This window comes from Odontomachus brunneus, unplaced genomic scaffold, assembly GCF_010583005.1.
Source record: "Odontomachus brunneus isolate Ranch 3 - 2012 unplaced genomic scaffold, Obru_v1 Obru_scaffold_002, whole genome shotgun sequence".
Classification (NCBI taxonomy): domain Eukaryota; kingdom Metazoa; phylum Arthropoda; class Insecta; order Hymenoptera; family Formicidae; genus Odontomachus; species Odontomachus brunneus.
Genome location: NW_022639452.1, coordinates 785,345 through 809,701, shown reverse-complemented (window position 1 = coordinate 809,701; position 24,357 = coordinate 785,345). Strand labels below are relative to the sequence as shown.

The 24,357-nt window shown below is 41.7% G+C and overlaps 2 protein-coding genes across 2 annotated transcripts in view; one reads left to right on the top strand and one right to left on the bottom strand.

Moving 5' to 3' along the window:
• The window catches only part of LOC116842334, a 72,020-nt gene extending 61,816 nt beyond the window's left edge, over positions 1-10,204 (top strand). The window contains exons 5-10 of the mRNA XM_032811416.1: positions 92-344; positions 3,223-3,477; positions 3,866-3,985; positions 4,990-5,172; positions 7,949-8,260; positions 8,355-10,204. Of these exons, the coding sequence (XP_032667307.1) occupies positions 92-344; positions 3,223-3,477; positions 3,866-3,985; positions 4,990-5,172; positions 7,949-8,260; positions 8,355-8,525 (1,294 nt within the window). The 3' untranslated portion in view covers positions 8,526-10,204. The remainder of the gene's footprint in view (positions 1-91; positions 345-3,222; positions 3,478-3,865; positions 3,986-4,989; positions 5,173-7,948; positions 8,261-8,354) is intronic.
• Positions 1-23,527, bottom strand: part of LOC116842286 (midasin) — a 127,036-nt gene extending 103,509 nt beyond the window's left edge. Inside the window, exons 1-15 of the mRNA XM_032811261.1 lie at positions 23,308-23,527; positions 22,708-22,952; positions 22,056-22,304; positions 20,930-21,978; positions 19,178-20,676; positions 18,532-18,799; positions 18,276-18,457; positions 17,939-18,125; positions 17,189-17,836; positions 16,630-17,110; positions 16,108-16,483; positions 15,665-15,982; positions 15,283-15,591; positions 14,776-15,000; positions 14,528-14,656 (exon numbers count right to left, since the gene is read on the bottom strand). Of these exons, the coding sequence (XP_032667152.1) occupies positions 14,528-14,656; positions 14,776-15,000; positions 15,283-15,591; positions 15,665-15,982; positions 16,108-16,483; positions 16,630-17,110; positions 17,189-17,836; positions 17,939-18,125; positions 18,276-18,457; positions 18,532-18,799; positions 19,178-20,676; positions 20,930-21,978; positions 22,056-22,304; positions 22,708-22,952; positions 23,308-23,388 (6,246 nt within the window). The 5' untranslated portion in view covers positions 23,389-23,527. The remainder of the gene's footprint in view (positions 1-14,527; positions 14,657-14,775; positions 15,001-15,282; positions 15,592-15,664; positions 15,983-16,107; positions 16,484-16,629; positions 17,111-17,188; positions 17,837-17,938; positions 18,126-18,275; positions 18,458-18,531; positions 18,800-19,177; positions 20,677-20,929; positions 21,979-22,055; positions 22,305-22,707; positions 22,953-23,307) is intronic.
• Positions 23,528-24,357: the final 830 nt, after the last annotated feature.

Below are 24,357 nucleotides of genomic sequence, written 5' to 3'. Positions count from 1 at the left end.
GAGAGAGAGAGAGAGAGAGAGAGAGAGAGAGAGAGAGAGAGAGAGAGAGAGAAACGCGTTGACGCACAGTTTATCCCAACGGTATTCACAGGTGGTCTCAGGGACTGTTATTCCACCAAGCCATGGTGGACTGCGCGAGGGCGGCTATATTGCTGCCCCTGGGCTCCAGTATATTGAATTGTCAGCCCGTTAACAAGTGCTCCCTGGTCGAGACTGCCTTTCTACTGCTGGTGACCGTTTCCACGGTAAATATGCTAACGACCGTGCTAAACGACAGCCCGGTATTCCCGGAGAGCGACGAGGAGGCGGACCTGACCGCTCCCCTGCTGATGGACTCGCCTCAGGTGAGAATTAGAGCTCGGAATTTTCAGGCAAGCGAGTAATCCTTAATATGTTTCAAACCTCGAGATCGATCAATTATACAAAATGGTGTTATCGGCTTTTAATTATCAGTAATCCTTCTTGTTAATAAGATTGGTATGTTGTACGTTATGTAATTTAAATTATCACTGTGCAAGTTATACGAACTAATAATTAAGTAGAAACGATCCGATCAGGACCAGAGTATAAATTTTTAGTCGGGCACAGGCGCTGTGCTTTCAAAATATGAATAGCTCGAGTCAAGTCCGACCGGTTGTGGCAGGAGATTGATCAAAAACATCGGGTGACGTACGGGTGAAATGCGCGACTTCGTAGACAACGATCGTCTATCTTGCATGCGGTGCGTGATATGTGGCGGGTAGGGGGGAGACGGATAGAGATAGAGAGATTTCCATCTAACCGCAGCATTGTGATAGCGAATTTAGCGGTGACTGATTGCGGCGTAAGCCGTCTGCGTGGCAGCGTGGACGTGTCAAAGTGCGTGGGGGCGACCGAGGGAGAGGAGAGAAGGGAGGAAGAGAGAGAGAGAGAGAGAGAGAGAGGAAGAGAGAAAGAATCGGATTTTTCAAAGGGAAATTAATCGCGCCGCCACAGAGGGACGTTAATGCACACGATCTTGACCGAAAGCGCGGCAGCTCGTGTAATAAATCGCGGCTGGGGACGTGCTGGTCGGCGTTTGTAACGACGTAGTAAATCTCTACGTTGAATCACAAAAAAAATAACGCGACTGCTCGCGGAGCACTGCGAAGAATATCGCTTCCATTCGCGAGCAGCTCGATTTACCGTCAATTGTCGGAAGCGTTTCGCCCTGATTTCGTATCCATTTTAGGGGGGGGGGGAACACCCCCGTCGGGATATTTAATTAAGAATTCAACAGGAGAGGAACACCCGAGTCTTACCGAGCGGAAAAAGTCGTCCTACCCCCGCCTCCCTCGAATCCATCGAGACGCTACGCAAGCTCCGAAAGTTTGACGCGAATCTCACGGGACTGCCGTACTCAGTATTATTACGAGCACCCACCGTCCTGGCACTCCGTCCGAAACCGGGAAATTAGCGCAATTAATCCCCTAACGACTCGGCTTTCTCGCGCACGTGTACCTGCAGTCAGCCCCAAATTAATTTAACACGGTAACCTGCACGTTTCTGAGTGACACTCGACTCGCTTTTGCGGGGGACAAAATTCTAATGACACGTCGCTGCTGTCGTTAAGCATATGCGCAATGCCTATTATTAACGTATCCCCTCGCCGCTGGAAAAATTGGAAACTATTCTATTTCTACCTCTGCAGACGTCGGAATAATCATTTTCGCGATTATTTCGGGCGTCATTGATATTCGTCTCTTTCACTCTCTCTCCCTTTCCTTCATTTCTTTCTCTCTCTCTTCCTCTCTCGTGGGAAAACTCCTTTTTAATTCACGATTTTTTTGTCTGTCCGTCGTTTATTCGCGTCTCATAGATATACGCGTCGACGAAGAAAGTGGCTCTCCGTGACGTCATTTCGTGTAAAACCCGGAATCGCTGTTTATTAGTGATAATACAAGGCACAATAATGCCACTTAAAGTGGCATTTACTGTATATCCTGATGAACACTGCGGTTGTAACAGCGTCTGATCAAAACTTGCCTCGGCTTCGCCGAAGTGGCTCCTACCATCTCTTCGCGATGGCGAATCAGTTGCGGATTATAGGATTTCACAGACGCGCCGGACTCTGGAGTTTGAGCGAGGGTAACGAGTTTACCATAAATTCGTCGTCGTCGGACTGACCGATCGCAATACCCCAAATGAGAATGCGCGCTTGATCGGGCGAATAAATATTCGTGAAATATCGCGGAAGTCTTCGAGCGCGTGTACAAAATTTACGACCAAAAAATTTACAACCCACGTTTCTAATGATTGGTGTTTCCCCAATAGTATCTTCGTGATTTTGCGAATGCGCCACGTTGAACGAAGTTATGCGAGTTTGCATAATTGCTGAGAAATATCCCGTTGCCACGGAATTGTCGGATCAAACACAAAATGCGCCGCTATTCGATTTAAATTTGTCAGCTTAAATTCGCCACCGCTTCCTTTTTCTCCTCTCTCTTTCTTTCCACGGAACTGTTTCGCATAAATTACCGGCATTGATCAAGCCGGTAAAATTAGGTAATTAGGTTAAAATAGTCCGCGATATTTACGAAGCGTGCCGAGAATTTGCGCAAATGTTTTGATTGAATCGCGAAAAACACATCCTATCAATTGTGCTTCACTGTCGGCTGATAATTAGTGATGATTAATCAGAATTATTATATCATTTAGAAAATCCTTAACTACAACCAAAACGTGATCGTAGAGGGTAAATTAGTTGGCAAAAAGCTCGGAGAAAACGTGACGCGAATTATTACTGGGAATTAATCGATTAAAATCTCATTTGACTGATAATCGGCAAATTCATAGTCAAAATTTATCAATCATTATATGCATGAAACCGCGAATAATTTAATCGATCGTTGAAATTAATTATCAATCAAATTTCGATTTGATTGATTGTAAATTGATTAATAATTAATTTTATCAATCGACTAAATTATCTGTATACTGAGACAAATATTTGAAAACTTATTTGTTGACTATAAAGCTTATTTTTGTAATAAAAAAAAAAAAAAGAAAATACAAAAACGAATAAATTTCCAATTATTTTTTCTCAGAGTGTAATTATTTATGTGCCGATTGAATTAGTTTGATTATTTATTTGCCAATTATTTCAGTCAAATAAAATTATAATCGATTAATGCCCAACACTGACGCGCATCAGACGGATTTTCCTCGTGGAAACTTTTCCGTGTAACCTTCCATTGTTCGCAGTGCGTGCTCTTCGGTACCTTCATGATCTGGTTCGCCAGTATAACGATCAATCTGGGACCCACGTTTCTCAGCGGGGCTCTGGCAGCGAACACGGAAAGCGGCCACAACGCGCCCAGCTGTCCGTTGGTGCACGGCCCTTTTCGTCACTACATACTCAACGTTCTCTGGATAGTCATCAACATCATTTGCGTGGCGCTCACGCTTTTCCACTTGAGAAAGTTGCACAGAGATCTGACGAAAGCTAACGTCGAAGCGGTGAGCGAAATGATCCATTTTCCGTCATTTCTACTCTCTTCGTGTTTATTTGTAAGTGCAGCAATCGAATTACCGACTTTTTCCGGGGAATGGAATCGGACCGTTTTGAAAATAAACAGCCATACATGCAGTTATCGATAGGATATCGAAGTATGAAATTTCACGTTATAGAAAATAGATAAAAAAATACGCGAAAAAAATGCAATAAACGTACGCTGGCACAGCGGCACGTTGGACCGGGATAAAGAGATTTTATCCCGGAGCAACGTTCTTTTTACGCCTTTGCGAAAACATCTATCTCGATTTTTCGCGCGGACAGCTGGCGAGAATATTATCCGTCCAATTGCACAAATTTCTCCCGTTTCCGTGTGACCGTGCTTATCTTCAGGTACGAGTAGCTGGTCTCGTTACAACGCTCGTTAACGTGACAGGAGGACATCAGGGTGCGACGAACGCGCTCGCGAGCGAAGACGGCGCAGTCGACACGAGGAACGGCACGACGCCGAAGGTAAGAATCATCGCGGTAATTTCCGATGCGAACAGCACATTTCCGCACGTTTGTGTACGCAAAAGAAAAATCGCCTCGGTCGATCATTTTAAACGATAAATCAACATTTCTTTCATTTTTACAACAACATGGAGTGACTTCTATTTAAACAGAATAAACAATTGCTTTCATTAAAAGCGGAGATTTTAAGAAAATATATATTTTCCTATCTAAGAAATGTTTCATAGTATACGTAAATATACTTAGCGAATAAATTGTTTCTACTTCTTAGATATTTTTTTCTCAGCGTAGCCAATTTTTTAAAAGAAGACTTTTATGTATTTTTATGTATTGAACCGTTACAATTGACTTTCCAAGTTTGTTGATGACTGACCAAGCCGGCTTAAAATTGCCAATCTCTCGGGCATTAGGAAATGCTCTGATATAGCCTAGCAATAATAGCACCAATCTCCTATGGATTTGAACAGCCTCTTTATTCAGGATGGCAAACATTTCGTAAATTTACCATTTCCTATCACCGATCTTTTGTAGGGCAAAATTTATTTTATACTGAAGAAGCTCCAAACGTTTGAGGATCGAAACGTTTATATGCGATAATTCTTATATTTTGTAAAAATTATTATAATTTCTTATGTAACAAATTCTTGTACTCTTGACTTTTATAGACTCTATTTATTGGTTTTTAATTTTTAATCTCTTATATATATATCTCTCTTTTTTTGCGAATTTTTTCATTTCACTTCCCGAAATAAGTATTATACATATGAAATGAAGGGATAGTCAATTATCGCGGAATGTCGATCTGTTCCTCGGCTACGAAATTTCACAGTAATTTTGGTTGCAAAATTCTCTCTCTGTTCACCTCGGCGTTCCGCTGACGACTTTTTCACGCTTTCACGAATGCCAATACCGGATCTGACCGAATAAGGTGCAGACGAGAAGATGTTGCGATGGTTTCGCGAGTCACTTGGGAAAAAATGAAATGGCACCCGTCGATATTTCAGAGGATCGGTGCCATCGAGGAGCACCGGAAGATGAGGAATTATCTGAGGAGGATGGAACGCGAGGGCGTGCAGCGAGTGAAAATGTTCCTGGTCATAACGGCGGCGTATGTCATATTCTGGGGACCATTGTTTTTCGTTACCCTGGTGCACCATCCTGTCATAGGAAATCCTACCGGCTACGAGGTAAATTAGAATGGATAGACTCCCGCGGCGAGATAACGAGATAACGACCGTTTTCGTATCCGTGGGCGCGCGTGCACGCCGACGGTTACGTGCTCGCGCGAAGTGCGGATGCATCTTCGATGTTTACGCGCGATCTCGAAGGTGTACTCTTCCGATCGGCGCACAATATCCCGAAGGCTGATGTAGTCGCGCGTTTATGCATCCCTGCGACACATCGGGATGGATATTAATACGCGTCCCGCATACACGAACGCGCATGTTCGCGGATCGAAATCCTGTAAAAACGGCGGTCAAATGTCGACGTTGTTTATTCATTGCGCGAACTAATAAGATCTCTCGTTAATATTGGAGGATAAATGCGCCAGGAATAATCTTTCATACAATCGCGTAGTTTATGCGGAATATCGATACAAACGAATGCAGACAATGTCAAGTGGTGGCGATTGGAGCCGATTTCGAGCGTTCGGTTCAATCTTCTTCTTGTATTTTTTCGGCGATTGTACTTTCCAAATTTCTTGGAGTGATGTTTCTATTAACCGATTTACTGGTAAGCACACATATATGTGTTCGCTGTATATCTCCGTCAGTTTTCATCGGATTTGCATGAAACTTGCTACTCTCATGTTTTTTGGATCGCTGATTAAGAATCCGAGGTCAAATTTGAGAAATTTAAAGTGACGGATCCAATATGACGGTTTCAAGTGACTAACTTTAATATTCTATTACAGATACGGAACAAACTCGGTATGATATTCGGTATGATTCCATGGATACTCCGTTCCCTAACAGCACAAATTGACGTCCAGAGTACGTCCTGAGAACGTCCTGGGGACGTTTTCCTCAGGAAATCTGTGGGACGTCCCCAAGAGATTTTGTGCTGTATGGGTTATTAGCTAGTGAAATATTATAAATTTTATATTATAAATTATAAAATGAAACAATATAAAAATATATTCAGAATTTAGACAAAATTTGACCCTGGAAATATAATGAATGATATAAAGGATATTAGTTTTTGGTGCATAGGGTAAAAGTAGGGACAAATTTGACCTCGAATTCGTAATCAGTTACCCAAAAAACCCCTTATTAGATAAGTTTTCATGCGGAAAATGCGGAATTTTTTTGTTCTCACCAGTTTTGGCACGAAACGTTGGTTCCGAGTTCACCAGTGAACCGGTTAAGAAGTGGGCAGTAATCATCGAGTCACTCAAATCTGGATGATTTTTCATTCACTTTGAATGAACTTTTCAAATTCAAAGAAATTTACGTGAATGCTTTCGCGTTTTTTAAATAATCGAATTTTACGGGATGGCCACTGAAAAACGTGCGTAAAAGACACAACGAGGAGCTTGTGAAAGATAACGACTTTAGTTCGATTCGCAATACCGACACGACGCGTAGATGGGAATGAATGCGAAAAGTTCGCGAGAAACCGCGAAAGCGAAACTCGCTCAACCGTGCCGATACACATTCGCCCGTGAATTGCGAGTCGATCGAGCGAATTCACAACTACGCGAGGGAAGAAGAGTCTTTCCGCGAGAATATAAATTTTGAAGAGGGAGAAAAAAGCACGAGGAGGAAGGGGGAGGCGAGTAATATAATTTCGAATGTGTCGTGTCGGCGGCTGATGCCGCAACGTGCACACCGGATGCGCGAAATAGGTGCGTTTAATCTTCGCGATGTGTAATAAACGCCCGGCGTTTCGACGATTTTCGACCAACTGCCGCGAAATGCAATAAGAAAAGACGATCCTTATTGCGACGCGTCTCACTTACTTATCGACCCAATTTTTGACAACTTATGGCTTATCATTTATTTAATGAGACATCGCGAAACGCTTTTGTGCGGGCAAGTTTTATCTTCTCAAATATTCAAGAGTGCGCCCAAGAAAACACAATTTTCCACTAAAAAGACACTAGTTAATAATTCTCCTGCTTCTGTCAACTCTTCTGAATAAACTCCACGATATTGTTCCATGTATAAATTGAAAAATCGCTCCGTGCGCTCTGAAAAGGAGTTCCTTCCAAACTTCACCCTCGTTTAATTAAGATAATCTAATCTGTACAAACAATTAGGTCAATGTTTCCTATACATCGTGAAAAAAGTACTTCAAAATTTATTTGTAGGATTTTGTAGGCCAAGTTTATTTCACAAAAATAAACTTTATGTCCGACAAATATAATTTCAAACGTTTTTTCTTTGTATATGGAGCAACTGATTCCGTTACTCTTTAAAATATAATCAGTATATTCTTCGCAGTGTATAACGAATTTATGTATCACAGATTTTGCAACAAAAACTCACTGATCAAAATCCGTGAGATATAAGATAGAGCAGTAAAGCGGGAGTTTCTACCGAAAATCAGTGAATTTTGACAATGAATTTTGAATAAACATTTTTTATTTCTTATATATTTCTGCTCTCAGTAGCAATTTTTTTAATAGCACATTTCAGTGAATCAATGAACATTCATTGATTACCAGTGAAATACTCCTTTTGATAATTCAATCAGAAACATTTTTACTTATACTCTTTAAGGGAATGGTTTCTTTTAAGCGCAAAAGACCAAAGTTCTCGCGTCTATGATCCTCCTGAGCTTTTCATCTTGCAACGCTAAGGTAACGCAAGATAAGCTATTACCTGCTCTTCAATTAACTCGCGCACGCTTATGTTTACAATTTGTGTATCGCAAGGGACCGTTCCGCAATCATGTACCGTCCTGCAGTTATGTACCGTCCCGCAATCGCCGTCTTACACAGTCTCTGTGTTGTACCAGGTGACCCTACACATCGCGTACGTACACGCCTTCGTGAACCCGGCCTTGTTCCTCGCCCTGCACCGAGGATTGCGACAGGGGATGTCGGACGTGTGTTGCGGCTGTTGCGAGAGCATAGCCCGCTGGATCCTCGGATCCGCCGCGAGCAGCCCGATACAGAACGTCCAACCACCCCGTTACGAGCCGCCGATGAACCTACCCTCACCGCCGGATCCACCCCTGGCAGCGCAAGCCGCACCGCCGGGTTGCAATCTTACCGACGTGGCGCTCCTGAAGCCACCCTTGCCACCGACTGCCAAACACTTACTGGTGGTAGGACACTGTTCGTCCGAATAATAATCGTCGAAATCCCGCGCTCGACTTCGACATTTTCACTCAAACGAGATTCTGTGAAATTGTCACGCAGGACGACTCCATCCCGGTGCCCGATCCGTGGAGCCTCTCCTCGAGACCGAAGAGCACCACCAGTCTCTACGAGGAGGATCTGTCTAGGAGGCCGAGCATGTTGCTGCCACCACCGTCGGAGATGAACGATCTCCAAATGAGCCCGACGAGTAGCGACCTGCCGAGCGAATAAACTTCGAGTGAAGAATTGGCCGGACGCGCATTGACGCCCTTGGCCGAAAAAACTATGAAAAAACTCCATGACGACCAGTGAATGACGCGCTATGAGCATTCGATCGAAACATATTTCTCGGGAAAAAACCCCCTTCGTGCGAGATCCTTTCCCGGAACATTGTTACTACTCCAACCGGACATTTGTATCGTCGATGAGATCAATCAAAGTGTGCTATCGATACGACGACTGTTTGCGCACTTACGTCGTCGTCCTCTCGAGGACTTTCACGAAGCTTTGAGGGCAGTTTTCAACGACAACGCGAATAAATCTCGCGTACGCGAGATTTATTTTCCACACGGACGAAATGAAAGATCTATCGCGACGTCGAGAAGCAAGATTACGTCGAGCTGTTGTGCGGTAAAATTAATCGTAGAAATGCTTAATATTTCGTTGTCGATTTTGGCACGTATAAGAAAATATTGTAGTAAAAATTACCACAAAATTTTGTAATCTTGGACCATATAGAAATCATGACCAAACTTACTATTTAAATTTTCGTTTAAAAAGGTTCTGCACTTTTGACTTTTTGCTACAAGATTATTGTCATTCCCCTTTTTTTTTATATCGTGCACATATTCAGTAGAGCGTCAAATTTATTATTTCTATAGTAATTTGTTATATTACAACAGGTTAGCATAGTCCAATTTTATAAAAACATTGTAAAGTGAGATATAATTTTCGCTTTACCATGTTTTCTCCGTGTACGTCTACAAGCGACGAATCGATTGTCGCTATTGCGACACGCGGCGTCTATTAGACTCGGAGTTATCGATAGACTGATTTTCCTCGCAAAATTCGCACTCGCATCTCCATGTCAATTTACGCAGCCGTCATGTCCGAGAGAAATCGTGGCTCGAAATGTGTATAATCAATCACCAGAGAGATCTGTTGTGTTTTTATCCCCGAGGAATAGCGTTGACGTTACGCCGCGCTCAGAACGTGTGTACGCGGTGCCATTTTTCACCGCTCCTGGCTAGGATATCCTTCTCGAGAATTTTTATCGTAAAAAAACGAGCGACCCATTCACCGTGCGGGAATGCCCCGGGGATAACCGCTCAATTTCAAGCTGCACGCGTTAACGTTGCGTTCGAACACGCGTCGCCGTGATTGAGAACGATGTGAAATATAAAACTCGCCGTAACGCGCACGCTGTGATCGACGGTGCGCTGCTTCAATTTTGCATCATTTCGATCTCGTGAGATTTTCGTCAACGAAAAATTCGGATCACATCATAATCGGATCAGTCTCGGGACATTCTGTATCATATTCGCGCTAAATGATGAAAGTATGTTCGCACACACAATCACACGAGAGAGTTACTCTAGTGAAGTCTATCAATTTCGGCTGTATCATCCATTCTTAAGGTGACCAGACGTCCCGATTTTTCACCCTTTGTCCCGAATTTTTTCGAGTGCTATTCGGGATACCGATTTATCATTATTTTCAATGATTGTCAAATAATTTTCGGATTTTTTTAGCCCCCTCCCCCCGCTTTACACATTTATAAAGTGTCCCGAATTTATAAAGTGTTCAGGGTTGGGAAATCTGGTCATCTAACATGTACCGCGAGGAGAAACGAGAAGATTACTTACAAATGACGTCTTCACGATACGCCCCGGTGATCGCACATCGCTATTCTCGACACTCCCGATACTTATTTCCGTGCGAGATTCACTTTCGACGGGTTAAAGATGCGTAAAATGCGGAGCGATGTGATGTGTCCACGGCGGTTACTCGATGCAGAAAGATCGAGAATCAAGATGGCCGCGCGATTATTGAATCGCGCTGAAAATATACGCCAATATGTGAACGGCGTCGCGGCCGAAAAGAACGCGTTCTATGAGATACTTCTTTCTTCGTATCTCTTTTCCAAACAAGCTGACGCAACCGCCCGAATATCCCGCATCTCTCTCTCTCTCTCTCTCTCTCTCTGATTGTCATCGCATTTCTAATTCTCGTTCAATAAATCCGACGATCGCCCGATTCTATTACTATTTGAGCGAGTCGATGTTATTAGCAAATGTAAGGAACGTCGGCGCGACAAGCACCGGCTGCATATACCGCGAGGAAAAACGAGAAGATTACTTATAAATGACGTCTTCACGATACGCCCCGGTGATCGCACATCGCTATTCTCGACACTTCCGAGACTTACGAGACTCGTATTAACGCGCGAGACTCACTTTCGACGGATAAAAGACGCGAGAAACGCGGAGCGATGTGGATCGATGTATGTCCATGGCTGTTGCTTGGCGCGAAAAGATCGAGCATTTCGCGCGTTTCATTACCAACATCTATATTGAATAACCACGATGACAACCTCATAGTGCGAAACGAACGCGATTGGTCTAGAGTAGTTAGTAACTCGAGTAAGTGGTTAAGGCGTCCGCCACACAAATCGCGTTGTTGTAGACAACGCGACCTCGTTCGCACTGGCGCGTTCACATTCATGCACTTTTGGTATTTTCGGCGCGCTAATGAACTTTTCATGTACGTGATTGACAGCGCGCGCGCGTCTGCGATCTTTTCATGACGAGCAACTGCCATGGACATAACACTCCGTATTCCATATGTCTTTCGCTTGTATCCTGTGTCTCCTGCGGAAATAAGTATGCCGAAAATAACGACATGCGGTCGTCAGGATATATCGTAAGTACATTATTACGGAGTAATCTCCTCCTTTCTCGACACATACAGCTAAGGTGACCAGACGCCCCGATTTTTTCGGGACAGTTCCGATTTTCCACCCTTTATCCCGAATTTTTTCGAGTGCTATTCGGGATACCGATTTGTCGTCATTTTCAGTGATTGTCAAATAATTTTCGGATCTTTTTATCCCCCTTTCCCCGCTTTACACATTTATGAAGTGTCCCGAATTCAGGGCTGGGAAATCTGGTCACCTTATCATTCTCAATCCAAGTTCTGCAGAATTTCAATTCTTCTCTGTGACTAACTTCGCTCACGACGAAATATCTCCCGTAATTGCAGGAAAGAAAGGCACACGAGGCACAAATCGAGGGGGAAGAAGCGTGGTCTTTTTTGGGCATCATCTAAATGTAACTGTGATTGCTTATGAATGTCCTAATCTCCATTATTGTGGTGTCATTGATAGATTCTTAGAGAAGTTATGTACACACACGTACACATACATTATGTACATAGACGGAGTGATACGCGACACCTTAGGTACATTAGATAATTGTAACTCGAGGTCTGCTTTCTTCAGTTACACTTCCCTTGATGCAGTCGTAGGACGAAAACTAGGGTGAGAAAAAGAGAATGTGTAACGAGAAGGAAGAGATCCATAGTTCCTTTGTTTAGACCGAGCTACATAGGTGCACTTATTAGTGTATACACACACATAACGATCGAAACGCGCAGTCCTTCGTAAAAAGTGGCATTCTCACGCGAGCTTCTCTCACTTGGGGACTCAATCTTCTCGAGATAAGATAGTATACGTATACTGAAATCACATATATATTTTCTATGCGAGATTTTGAGGTTCGTAAAACCCCCCTCCTGTCTGCCCCGCGTTGCGAGATCACCATGTCTGCACGATGTCCCGTCGCGATTTGACCGACCGACGCATTACCAAAAAACATTCGTCTGTAGTAAAGAGACGATTAACAAGAGACTAATGAGAAGATACGAGTCTCTGGTTTCCGTGAATCACCTCGTGGTCATGTGCTCCTCGATCGAGAAAATTGGGAAGTAATCACGGTGAGGGTGGATGTAATCAATTCTCTCGGTTCCGTCGGAACGATCGTTTTGTACGTTCTCTCTTACTCCTTAGCGACGTTCTTCGTAATCGTTTTCAATATATTCCGATTTAATTACAAATGAAGCTTATGTGAATTTATTGCTAGGACTTGGAATCCCAAAAACAGCAAACTGAGAGAGCAATGTATCCTTGCGTATCTTCAACCTTTATCCCCGTCGCAATAAAAGAAAGAAAAATTCGAACAATTTCGGCGTCGCATTCCCCGAGAAATACTGGGACACAGAAAGGATTATATCATGATACTACGAGGATATATCGAGAGAACTGTAAGATTTAGACACTGAAACGAGAGCAAACGAACAAGAGGAGTCGTAACGTTAAGAACAATCAAAACTCAGTTAATAGAACTCAGAATCGACCAAGCTCGATCAGGGTTTCAAAATATTTTGCCACGTGATTTTTTAAGGCACATAGATATTAGTATTTCACACGAGTGAGATACAACTTCTGATTATTAAGAATCGCTAAGAATAAAGCAATCCATGAATTTTATGTAAAAAAAAAGAAAGAAAAGAATCTGTAAAAATTACTCATATCAAACTGCGCGGTATCACATCGTGGTCGGTAGAACATAATTGTGAGGAATCATTCTCTTAACTATGACAGGTGTATTTCAGTCGTGATGTAAAAAAAAAAGAAAAAAAGGTATCGGAGCTTTTACGTGAATTCCGATGACTCTGACGTCAACGTGTGTTTGTGTCATTTATGAGACCGTTCGAGGATATGAGCAGATCGCTGCGATTTCGTTCCGAAATTATAAAGAAGAAGGAAATATGTGTGCGTTATTGGCACTACTAAAATATATGATATGTATTAAAGTGTATTAAAAGTGTTAGCATAGAGACCGTTTCTTACTGTATAGCGAAAAGCGCATATCAATGTAGAACGTTTACAGACGTTTGCGGACGAAGAAGCGTTTACACGTGTGTAGACATAGTGAGATGTCACGTGGACACGAATGGTGTTGGCATTGATATTGAAATTACGCGAGATTAATGTTCTCGTCCTGACTCCCCTCCCCGGTTGCCCCCCGCCCCCCTTTCCGCCATTTTCCGCCGGAGATGCGTTGGAAGCAGCGCGCGAAGGAAGCTGCTTTGGATACAAGTCAATTAATCGCAACTACCGCACGACATCTTCTCCTTAGAGATACGTATATAAATCGCGTATGAGATAAATGTTTAAATGTAAAAACAGAGTACACGCGTAAAGTAAGAAAGTGTCCGAACGAAACCGAAATTTTTTATCGTAATTTTGTAAATGCTACGTCGGGAGAGAACGAAAGTGGCCTATCTGTATCGATGGTGAACGGCGATTGTGAGAAGAAATAGCATTCGTATGTACAAGAGAATTGCAGACGCACCGAAGATCTTGGTGCTGTTTCAATTACGCGTTCAATGTACGATCGTTCTTTCACAATGTGTCTCATTTCATGTTTGCTGCATCAGTTGTCTCGACAAAACGAATATAAATTTTAAAGCAATTCTTTTTACACCTCGATTGTATGCATTTTAATCTCTCGTACATTATCTGTCAGAAGCTGAATTCGAATTATTTCTCTAGTTTGTAAGAGGAGATAATTTTCTTTTAATTTCCGAGATCATTTGATTAATGTACGTTTTGAAATTGTTATCGAAAACAACCTTCTTTTTTCATGGAGCGTATTTGAGAGGGCTGATGCCTGCTGATGTTGGAGCAAATTATTCTAAATAATCTCGTCAGGGGAAAGTATTGTTAAGGACTTTTCTAAGCGAACGGTGCCTGAGAAACCGAAAAACCGCTGCGAATTAACAGCGAAAGATATGCAAAATGACACACCAAATTATTCAGAATATACAAATCACAAATCTATCCTTGTCAGAGAAAGCATGCATATTTAATTGTACATATGTATATGTATAAAACCCTGTTCACATACCTTAAATAAAGTATGTGTAATATATATATATGTATATAATTTGTTATATATCTTTTACCGTTTCAAGAAAACCCGAGGGTCTAAGTGATTTTGCTATCCCTTTCAAAGAAAAGCAGTTTAAAATAAAAATTAATTCTCCGGCATGAAATCGTGCAATGTTAAGTAAACGCGTGATCGTATTTCGCGTTTTTAAATATGCAAAAGATATCGGAAATCACCGATAACGAAGTAATATTCAATTATCTGTCTCACGTCGCCACTTACCTGTTCGAAGCCACCCAATATCTCCGTTGTGTCCATCGCGGAGTTCACGGCTATCGACTTTAGTTGCTGACCCGTTAAAGCAGCGAGTAGACGAACCACATTGCTCTTTCCACAACCCGAAGCACCGACCTGTAACATACAATAATAATAATTAGAAAAAATACAATACAATAATTAGAATCAATTGTCCATAAACGAAGAATATTTTAATAAATATATGCGATAATATGTAATATAGTGAAATGTACCAATATAGACATCCAATTCATCTTCACGCATTGCATGAGACTTTTCAACGCCGTTTTTTGATCTCTGAGTAACAACAAATTGTCCTCCTCGTGCGCGCAACAATCTCTCTGGCTTAACGTCACATCGCCAACGAAAAGCTTATCCGCTGTGATGTACATGGGTAGCTTATTAGGCGGGAGCGGATATTTCTCGAGCGAGAATATCTCTTGATATATATGGTAGACCTGAAAAACAAATACGAAGTTTGAAAAATGTGATACAACGCTAAAAAATGATTTTATATTTTACTGTTTATTTAATTCTGTGTTTATTCTGAATTTATTTTTATCTTATTTAAAAGTGCTAATAATTTAATTTTAGAAGACTTATAAGACTTATAATATATAAGTCATGTTTCATCAATAAAAGAAGAGTTCAGAGTAAACTCTCTTGCTTCGACACAAATCTATTTTTATTCCATTACTTTCACGATTTTCGATATTAAGTAATAACGACGATTGACTCACTTTTTGTCGATCTTCTTTAGTTCTCATTCTGTCGACATAAATGAGTTCTACACTGTGGCCTGGATTAAAATACTCTTTATCGCCGCGTAACTCGTTACGAGTGGCTTCGATAGTTGCTTCGCACCATCGTGTAATATCACGCAAATTCATTTCCCAAGGAGACCCGGCGCAGCCCCACGTGACGCCAACCTCCGACGCTAATATACTATTGAACCGTACCATGTCGTTGATCAGACTCGTAGCAAGTTGTGGGAATTTCACGCCGAGTATAAACCTTAAGTCGTCCTCCATTAACGCGTCTACGGAAATCTGCAAGACATAATATTTAGTTTGACGCACTCCAGAGACCGTAAGCTACTTTATAACATCTTGTACAAGTTACCTGAGTGAATCTGTTTAAAAAGGACTTCGGCAAGCCGCGTCTGGCTCCACCTTGCTGCAGGGGATTCTGACAGCCAAACAGTCTTGTGCCGGGTTTCACCGAGAAGGTCTTTCCTAACTCGGGAATATATATTTCTCCTCTGTGGTCGAAGCATGCGTTGAGGCCTTCCAAAACTGATTGAGAAGCCAAGTTCAATTCGTCAAGCAAAATCCAATATCCTGCTCGCAGAGCTCGCAAAAATGGCCCGTCCCGCCATGCAAACTCGCCGCCTTTGCCACCTTCCACGGGAAGATCGGCACCGAACAAATCAGATACGTCCTGCAATACACAGAAACATATAAGTTATTTTAATTTTTGTGACTTCCATTTCAAGTGGTTCAATCGTTCGATATAAGAATGAGTTGAATGAGATGAAAATCATTTGTTATTATTGCGATGCGTACCGTTTGATCGCTTAAGTTGATTCTGAGCAAAGTATGCCCGGCGGCTTTGGCGAGCGCAGAAACCAGGCTGGTTTTTCCTACACCTGGACTTCCCTCCAGCAGGATCGGTTTGCTCAGCTGCAACGCTCTTAGCAACTTTAACGTATTCAGCTTCGTAGTGGGAGTCGAGAAGGTGAATGCGCGATCATCGCGGCAAGCGTGTGGACCTTTTTCAATGTAAAACGGTGGTATCCCAAACACGTTACTTGAATCAGTCAGCATGGTATTTTTCTTCACCGTGAGAGTCTCTGTATCAAGATCTGACTTTATCGTATGTTCAAGCTCTGATCTAATAAATCGGGTAGCAGCATCCGCAAAGCTCTTCAATTTTTCGATACTGAAAGTAAAATTTGCAGACAATAACAATTAATGACTAGTTATTGCACTTTTTATCACGCCAAAAATCAAACATCTATATTGAAATTCGACAGCAAATACAATGAACGATTAATATCAAGGATTGATTTTGTTAATGATATTTACCTTTCTGCGCCCGTAGTGCCAGACCCAAGACTGTCGATGTACGTGAGGCAAGCGCCATGATAATACGCGTCTCCGATCGTTAGCAGCGATGACGACACGTCAACAGTGCACGTGTTTATAAAATTCACCCATGTGAGCATGTCTCGTACGCTCACAGTGAGCTTCTTGCCAACTTCGGTGTTGTGTAGCCATTCGGTGAATCTCAATATCGCGTTGGAGACGGATTCTTTCAATGTTTGTAACTCAACGCGAAGATTGTGTACTATTATATTATGCAGATCATTTCTGACCGCGCATCCCTCGCACCATACCTCAGTGAAGCGATTCCGCAATGCCGGCGAGAGTTCTTTCTTACCGTAATCACCGCCAGGATTCATCGTGCCAATAAACACAAACTTCTCGTCCGCTACGATCACGGTATTCTCCTCACCGTGCGAAGACTCTATTCCTTTTTCGGCCAGCAGAAGGCTACGCTCCGGTTCTGCATATACAATAGAAAATAATTAGCCAGTTGGAGCAGTAAATCAGAGAAGAGCCAGAGAGAAATCATAGCGCATACCTAACAGCGAATTTAATCGTTCCAGGACGCTGTCATCTGCCAAGGAAATTTCGTCAGCTAAGAACAAGTCGCCGTTACGCATGGCGTTTATCAAAGGTCCGTCCACCCATTCGAACAGCCTCTTGTCATTTTCAGCGTGCTCCCGCACGGGTCGTAGATTTCCTAGAAAATCAGACGACTCGGTGTGCATGTGACAGTTCACGCCACGCATCGTTTGACCGTTGATAGCGGCGATCACTTGGCATATGGTGGTTTTACCACCGCCGGTTTCGCCGACCAGCAACACCGGCTCCTTGAACTGACAGGATTTCTTTACGAGCACGGCCATTCTGCGCATGTGATAAGTCCACACGATGTGGCCGAAACCCGGGATTTCGTTGTTCAAGATTTCCTCCAGTATGCGCTTGGTTACGGGAGAGGTATTGTCGTTCAGCGTAAACAGCTTGTTAGGATCCACCTCCCTTTTCAGGTGTTTCTTTATCACTTGACGTATCTCGTCCGCTTCCTCCGTTTTGCGGACTTTGGCCGCGAGAACGAGGTAACCTTCCTCTGCTAGATGCTGCCTCCAGTCGTACAATGTGTTGTCTACGATGGATGCCAATCTGTATCTTTCGCCCCAGCGAAATAGATCGCGTAGCGTTATGAATCCTAGGAAATAACATGTTTATCGGTTATTCTAACGAAATTGTTGCGCTACACATGTGTAGTTCCTCTCTTTCCTCAATTTTTCTCCATACGATCGTCACCTACCTTTCTTACCGGCGAAAGCCGCTGTACTTTTACGTCTTATCTGAAGATCCGTCATCACGCTGATAACTTCTTTGCAGTACGACTCGGGCATACTGCATCTCTTACCGAGTATTATCTGCAATTCGTTGGCCGGTATCTCGTCGAAGTGCAACTCTACAAATCGATTCCTGAACGCTCGGGATAGAACCTGAAAGAACAATCATGCATTTGTAAATTCTTCAAAGTAAGATATTTACTTTAAGAGAGTTCTCTCGCGAGATAACTTCAAGAGAGAAGTCTCGCTTTGATCTTCTGGGTTTAAAGAAACATAATTCATCTTCAAAGAGTGTTATTTTACCTTCCGACCGCCGTAAATTCCAGGGGGATTTTGCGTTGCGAACAACATAAAATGTTGATGCGCTTTTACAACCTGTTGCGTCTCAGATATAAATAGTTCTCTGTTGTCGTCCAGGACTCGATTTAGAGCTTCCAAAACATCGCTTGGGGCTAAATTCAACTCATCCAGAATAATCCAATATCCTGTGGACGATTTGTTTTAATTGTGGTACGAATTTATCCGGAGCGGCATTTACATACAAAATTACGGTACTCACCTTTACGCATCGCGTCGACTAGGATACCTTCTTTGAACACTAACTTCCCTGTTTCGTCCGCGACGTAACTTCCAACGTATTCCTGCAGATCTGTGTGCTCGTGATTGTTAATCCTGACACAGACGTGTCCCGAAATTTTTGCCAGATATGTGATCAAACTCGTTTTCCCTACCGATGTATCGCCTTGCAGTAAAACCGGCAATTTACCGATCGACACTACCCTTACTAAGTCTCGCAAGTTTCTTCTGACAGAATCAGTTAATATGTACTGCAATGAAAATATCAATTTTGAAAAGATGTGCAGCATTACATTGTTGAACGCTAATAGATTAATATTTAAATCTATCTCTTTTCCCCGTTTAGCCGCGTTTTTCTCGCTGCTTTAACAATTGGAATTTAACCAACTACCTTAAAGCTTAATTAATAATTATGACTTCCGGTAGCAGTGGAAGATGTTTTTAGCAGAAAATTACATAAAAATTTTGAATTTAGAGCATAAAGGCTTACTACACTTAGACCCGGACTTAGCTAAGCTCACTCATCAACTTTTAACTTTGGAGATCATGAAAATGATACATAAATCAGCAAATTTCTGATGGTGCGAAACATTTACAATAATCCCAAGAATGTCTGATTTCTCACTTACATTATTCGGCGTCTCAGGCGTTAAACTACCCTGCAGAACCCAATAGCCTTCAATGTTGACGTACTTCTCTGCCGGACCACACTTCGGTTTCGGTATAGCCGTACCAAGGATCGCTTTGATATCCTGATTATTACCCAAGATGGTGGTCGCGATCATTTTTTGCACGATCGGATACGACTTATATTCCAGCTGCGTGAGGAAGCTCAAAGAGAAAGCTTCAAATAGGGATCTTACGATGTTACCGCAAGGATTTGACGCGGAGATGCTTAACGCGCGACACAGCGTCCTCAGACTGTAATGCGGTTGGTGCGCTGTGCCGTCGAATAGTGTGCTCATTGCCTCCTTTCTCACGTTCAAGTAAAACTTTACGATTGCCTCGTGCTTCTTCATCTCGATCTCCTTCAGGTACGAGTTCACGAGCAGCTGCAAGTCGATCTGCTCGGTCAACTCGTCAACGTAGAACTCAGTGAATCTGTTTCGCAAGCCGACTGGCAAGTCCCTCTTGCCGATGTCCGTCGCTGGATTCATACAGGCGAACACCATGAAGTCCGGGTGCCGTTTCACAGGCTCGCTATCGCCGCGCTCCAACAACGGCAGCGATTCCGAGGAACTCTCTAGCAAGCCGGAGAGGCACTCCAGCGTTTCCGCGTTGGCTAGATTGATCTCGTCCAGGAGCACCCAGGAACCGTCCCGCAAAGCCTTCACCAAGCTGCTTTCCACAAAAGAGAATGTCAACGCGTACTGACTCCTCACCTGGGTGTAGAGCTTGTTCAATCTTTCTAGTAGATTTTCCCAGTTCCTCCACATATCTACGTTGAATCGACTGTCCTGGTGAACTGCGCGTTTCTCCTGAACGTCGCCGTTCGCATTGGAATGTTTCGAGGCGTCTTCCTCGGATGCCTGACTCGCTTCTCCGCATCTCTCTCGCAGTTTCTTCACGGCGGCGCGCGCGGTATGTCTCATTACTTGCAGGAGAGCCTTCCAAGTCTGATTCTTGTAAAACAGATCTATTTTCTCTAAGAATTTCTCATTGAGCTCGACGTCGAAGTAAGAACGGAACAGGATGTCGTATTCTTGCCGAATTGGCGAAATCAAAAACTTGATTTCGACCGGCTTATAACCGCCCAGCAAATCGGTGCTCTCGCTCTGCTGATTCATGTTTATGACCGTCAACTTATGCCCGGTGCTCTTCGCCAGGTATTGAATCGTACTCGTTTTCCCGGTGCCGGTCTCACCAACTAACAACACCGGCTCTTTCTGCACTACGCAGCTGGCTATGCGCTGTAGTAAGCATGCGGAGGGTCGCGTGAACGAGAAATTGGTTCTGTCGGTCTGCAGCTCCACGTAGCGCACCTTTTTACGCAACTTCGCTCTACCAGCTATCAGAACGTTGGATAAGAGAGTCACGGCAGGCTTGTGTATGTTGCAAAAGTATTCTGCCTTCGTTCTGATGATACCGAGTTTGTCAGTTATCGCTTTCGCCAAGTTCAAGCGTTGCTCTGCAAAGTTCATCGTTATAATTATCAATATAAATTATTAAAAAGTACATATAAAAAAATATAATCTTATTCTTAGCAGAATCCTCTACATACAGGTTGTAAAAAAAGGATTCAGAAAAAAATTGTCTTGAGACCATATATAAGATAATTCTGTTAAGAATATTTTTTAGAATATTTTAAAATATTTTTTAAGAATATTTTTTATTTACATATATATAATTGTAATGTCTAAGAAGCAAATGTAAATGCGTACCTTGATCAGTCACTGAACAGCAAAAGACGTCTATAGCATCTTGAAGTATCTTCAATGCTGAATTCGACGACGACACGTTGTAATCGACGATAGCTCTGGAGCACCACTTTATCAGATCTCGGGTTGACGTTTGTCGCCCGGTCTTTAGTGACAATGTTCCGTCGTTGCCTTCGCTATTATGATCTCCCACAGAGAACAACAAGAACACATCTATTATTTTGGTAGCAGCAGTGTTCAGTGCTGGGAACAGCGTTTTAACTACGATCACTAATTCCTCTTTGGATAATGGTTCCACGTTTAGGCATAGCCAATGTTTCTGCAGTAGATTCGAGGATCCCGTAACGTGCTTTAGAGCAGTCGTCGCGGTCGATCGTTGAGTGACGAACAACTGGAAGTCACTGTTGGCATAGATGGTATCACGATAACCTGGGACGCACAACGTACCAGTCTCCATCAGGTTGCTGAGGACGCTAGCTACGTCCAGAGGGGCGCTATCAATATCCTCCAACAGCAACCACTTGCCGGCAACGACGGCTTGCGTGAGAACACCTGGCTGCCAAACGAATTCGCCAGGTACGTCGGTGCATCTGTACATTCCCAGCAGCATTTTCGAGTCAGTCTGATCGCCCAGCTGTACCTTGACGAAGTTCAACGCGTCGTGGCCGGTCATTCTCGCCAGATACTCCACCAAGGCGGTCTTACCGCAGCCAACCGGTCCTTGCAAACAGATACATTTTCTGGAGCCGATGGCTATAGCTAGACTTTGCAGATTGTTCCTTGTAGAAGGTACTTGCACCAAATCGTAGCAGGTTTTCCAATTGCTGCTCTGACGAGTCGGCAACAATATACCACCGACAGATACGACAGACGTAATATTCTTGACTGTGTGTTCCACTGATTCGAAACTTGCGCATGAAATTCGCGTGTCCGCTCTTTTGTCCTCGTGATCGGTCAGAAATTTTTCAGAATTCAAGATGAATGTTTGCGCGTACGACAGTCTTGTGGATTCAGACATATTTAAGACTATTGCTATGCATTTAAAAGCAACCCTAAAATAAAAAAGAAGTGAATTTTTTATTTCTGAATAAAAATAGACGCATGATAAGATCTCTTCTTTTGTACTTACCATTTTACTTTATCATCTGAGTTTGTCAGATATTTGTAAAATTTCGACCAGTTCCATCTGTGCTTAAAATGGTTAACAGCAGACTGCAGAATGTTGTAAGTTGCTGTAACGATATCATAATCGGATACCTCTGAGATATAATATGATAATTTCTTTGTATTTTGCCTCTTGGCTGGTGTAATAGTAGCTGTGCTCGTGTCAAGGGACTCAAATGGTGCGGGATTAATGTCAAAGTAATGTAAAACAAATCTGAAATAACAGATTAATATTATATATGAAGCATTCATCTAGTAAACTTATAATTATTTCTAATAAAATCATATAAAATGCTTATTAGTTCTGTTGATACAGGAGATACTAATATTAAAAATTTGTTTTGAAACATGAAATAAATGAAATTAATCCATTATGCTTTCCAAAAAAAGAACTATTAATATTATAATTATAATAAGTATTTTACAAAATTATCCTTCATGTATGTCATTTACTGGTAATATAACCCACAAATTAAATTAAAATTTGTTACTTGTTAAAAATTAAAAAGCTTAGCTTAAATAAAACATATTGTAGAACATTATAAGCTAAATTTATTCCTGTAAAGAGCTTAATACATATAATCTTCATACAGTATATATATTCAAGAAATGCATACGTCAATAAATCTTGATTGATAACAATCAGCTTGCCCAGAATAACAGCATTTAATTTATGAGTAACATCCTTGTAAAACAATGTTGATGACTGTATGTTGTCTGTACTTATTGTCATACACACAAGTGCTGGTAATAATTCTGGAAAGCAGTCCGCTACATCTTCTGTGCTCTCAGTGTTCATTAAAAATTCGCACAGTGTTTCCAAAATTCTGTCAGGTTCAGGTTCACATCCTGCAAGAAAATCCTGCAAGAAAATAAGAAATTAAATTCATATTTAATTTATACTATACTTTTAAATATCTAATATTAATAGCTAATATTAATAAATAAAACACAAAAGAAAATTAATGCTTTGCAAATGTATGTTGAGATACTCCCGACAAAATACTTTTACTTTTGGAACTATTTTCAGTTCAATTTCCAATTTATAATTGAAATTGTCATATAGTAAGCAGTAAACACGTTACAAAACATCGCGCCTACAAAAAATATCAAAATACAAAATAACAATTCCTTTATAGTTTAACAGTATATACGAGAATTAAAACAAATATATTTATTCATATATTATGCGATATTTAAAGGATCAATATAAATACCTTAAGTGGCGTAAGTTCTGCGAACCTCTGTTCATATTTTATATTTCGTTTGCAAAAAGTTAATAAATTTTTGGTCAACATCGTGTATATTGTTTGCAATTAATAACACGTGGCTGTAACAAATAAAGGTTGTAATTTTTGTTAGTACACGTGCTTCCGTTAAGGAAGCATGGTAAAAAGAGATCAAACTTCTGGAGATGAATGGAGAAGTCGCTCTCCAATGAGAGAATCTGTTTTCTAGGGGGCGTTCCGTTACAGGTTCGCAACGCTTGGGTGCGTTCAGATTCCCTACCCGGGTGCACTCTATTACTAGAAACACTATAGTATATGTTACATATACTATAGCACTTCTAGTATTAGAGTGCACCCGGGTAGGGAATCTGAACGTACCCTTGCAAGCATCATTCTATCTTTGTTTAACATCTACAAGCAATAAAGATAGAATGACGCTCGCGAGCATTGCGAGCGTGTAACGGAACGCGCCCCTAGAGACCAGAAGATGTCGCTAGCTAGAAACTTTACTATTGGATATCGAAGTTGTGTCCTACATAAAGGCCTATCCACACAAATTTTTATAATCGCATTATAATTGCTTATATCAGATTGCGGATTGAGAATTGCAATTGGACTTTTTAAGTAATATAAATCTCAGTTCTGCTTTATTTGATTAGCCTGATCGCAATCCTTAATTCATAGTTTGATACGGGCATTATATGTATACACAAGGAAGTTGATTAATCATGTCTAATAAAAGACATTCTCTTACTACATGGATTGACTTCTTTATGCATATACATTATGTGATTATGCAAATTTGTCTGATAGATATGAACAAATAAAATAGAAATCCTATATCAACTTCAAAGAATAATCTGAATCAACAACTGCAGAGTTTTTGTTGATTTCAAATAATAATATTGATGCAGCAATGTTATTAATAATTCAAAGATGGAACTTAAATTCTTCAAGAATATTCTTGTAGTTTGTTTACATGTTCTTTTATATGTATATAATATTTGTATATTTATTAATATATACATATATATGAAT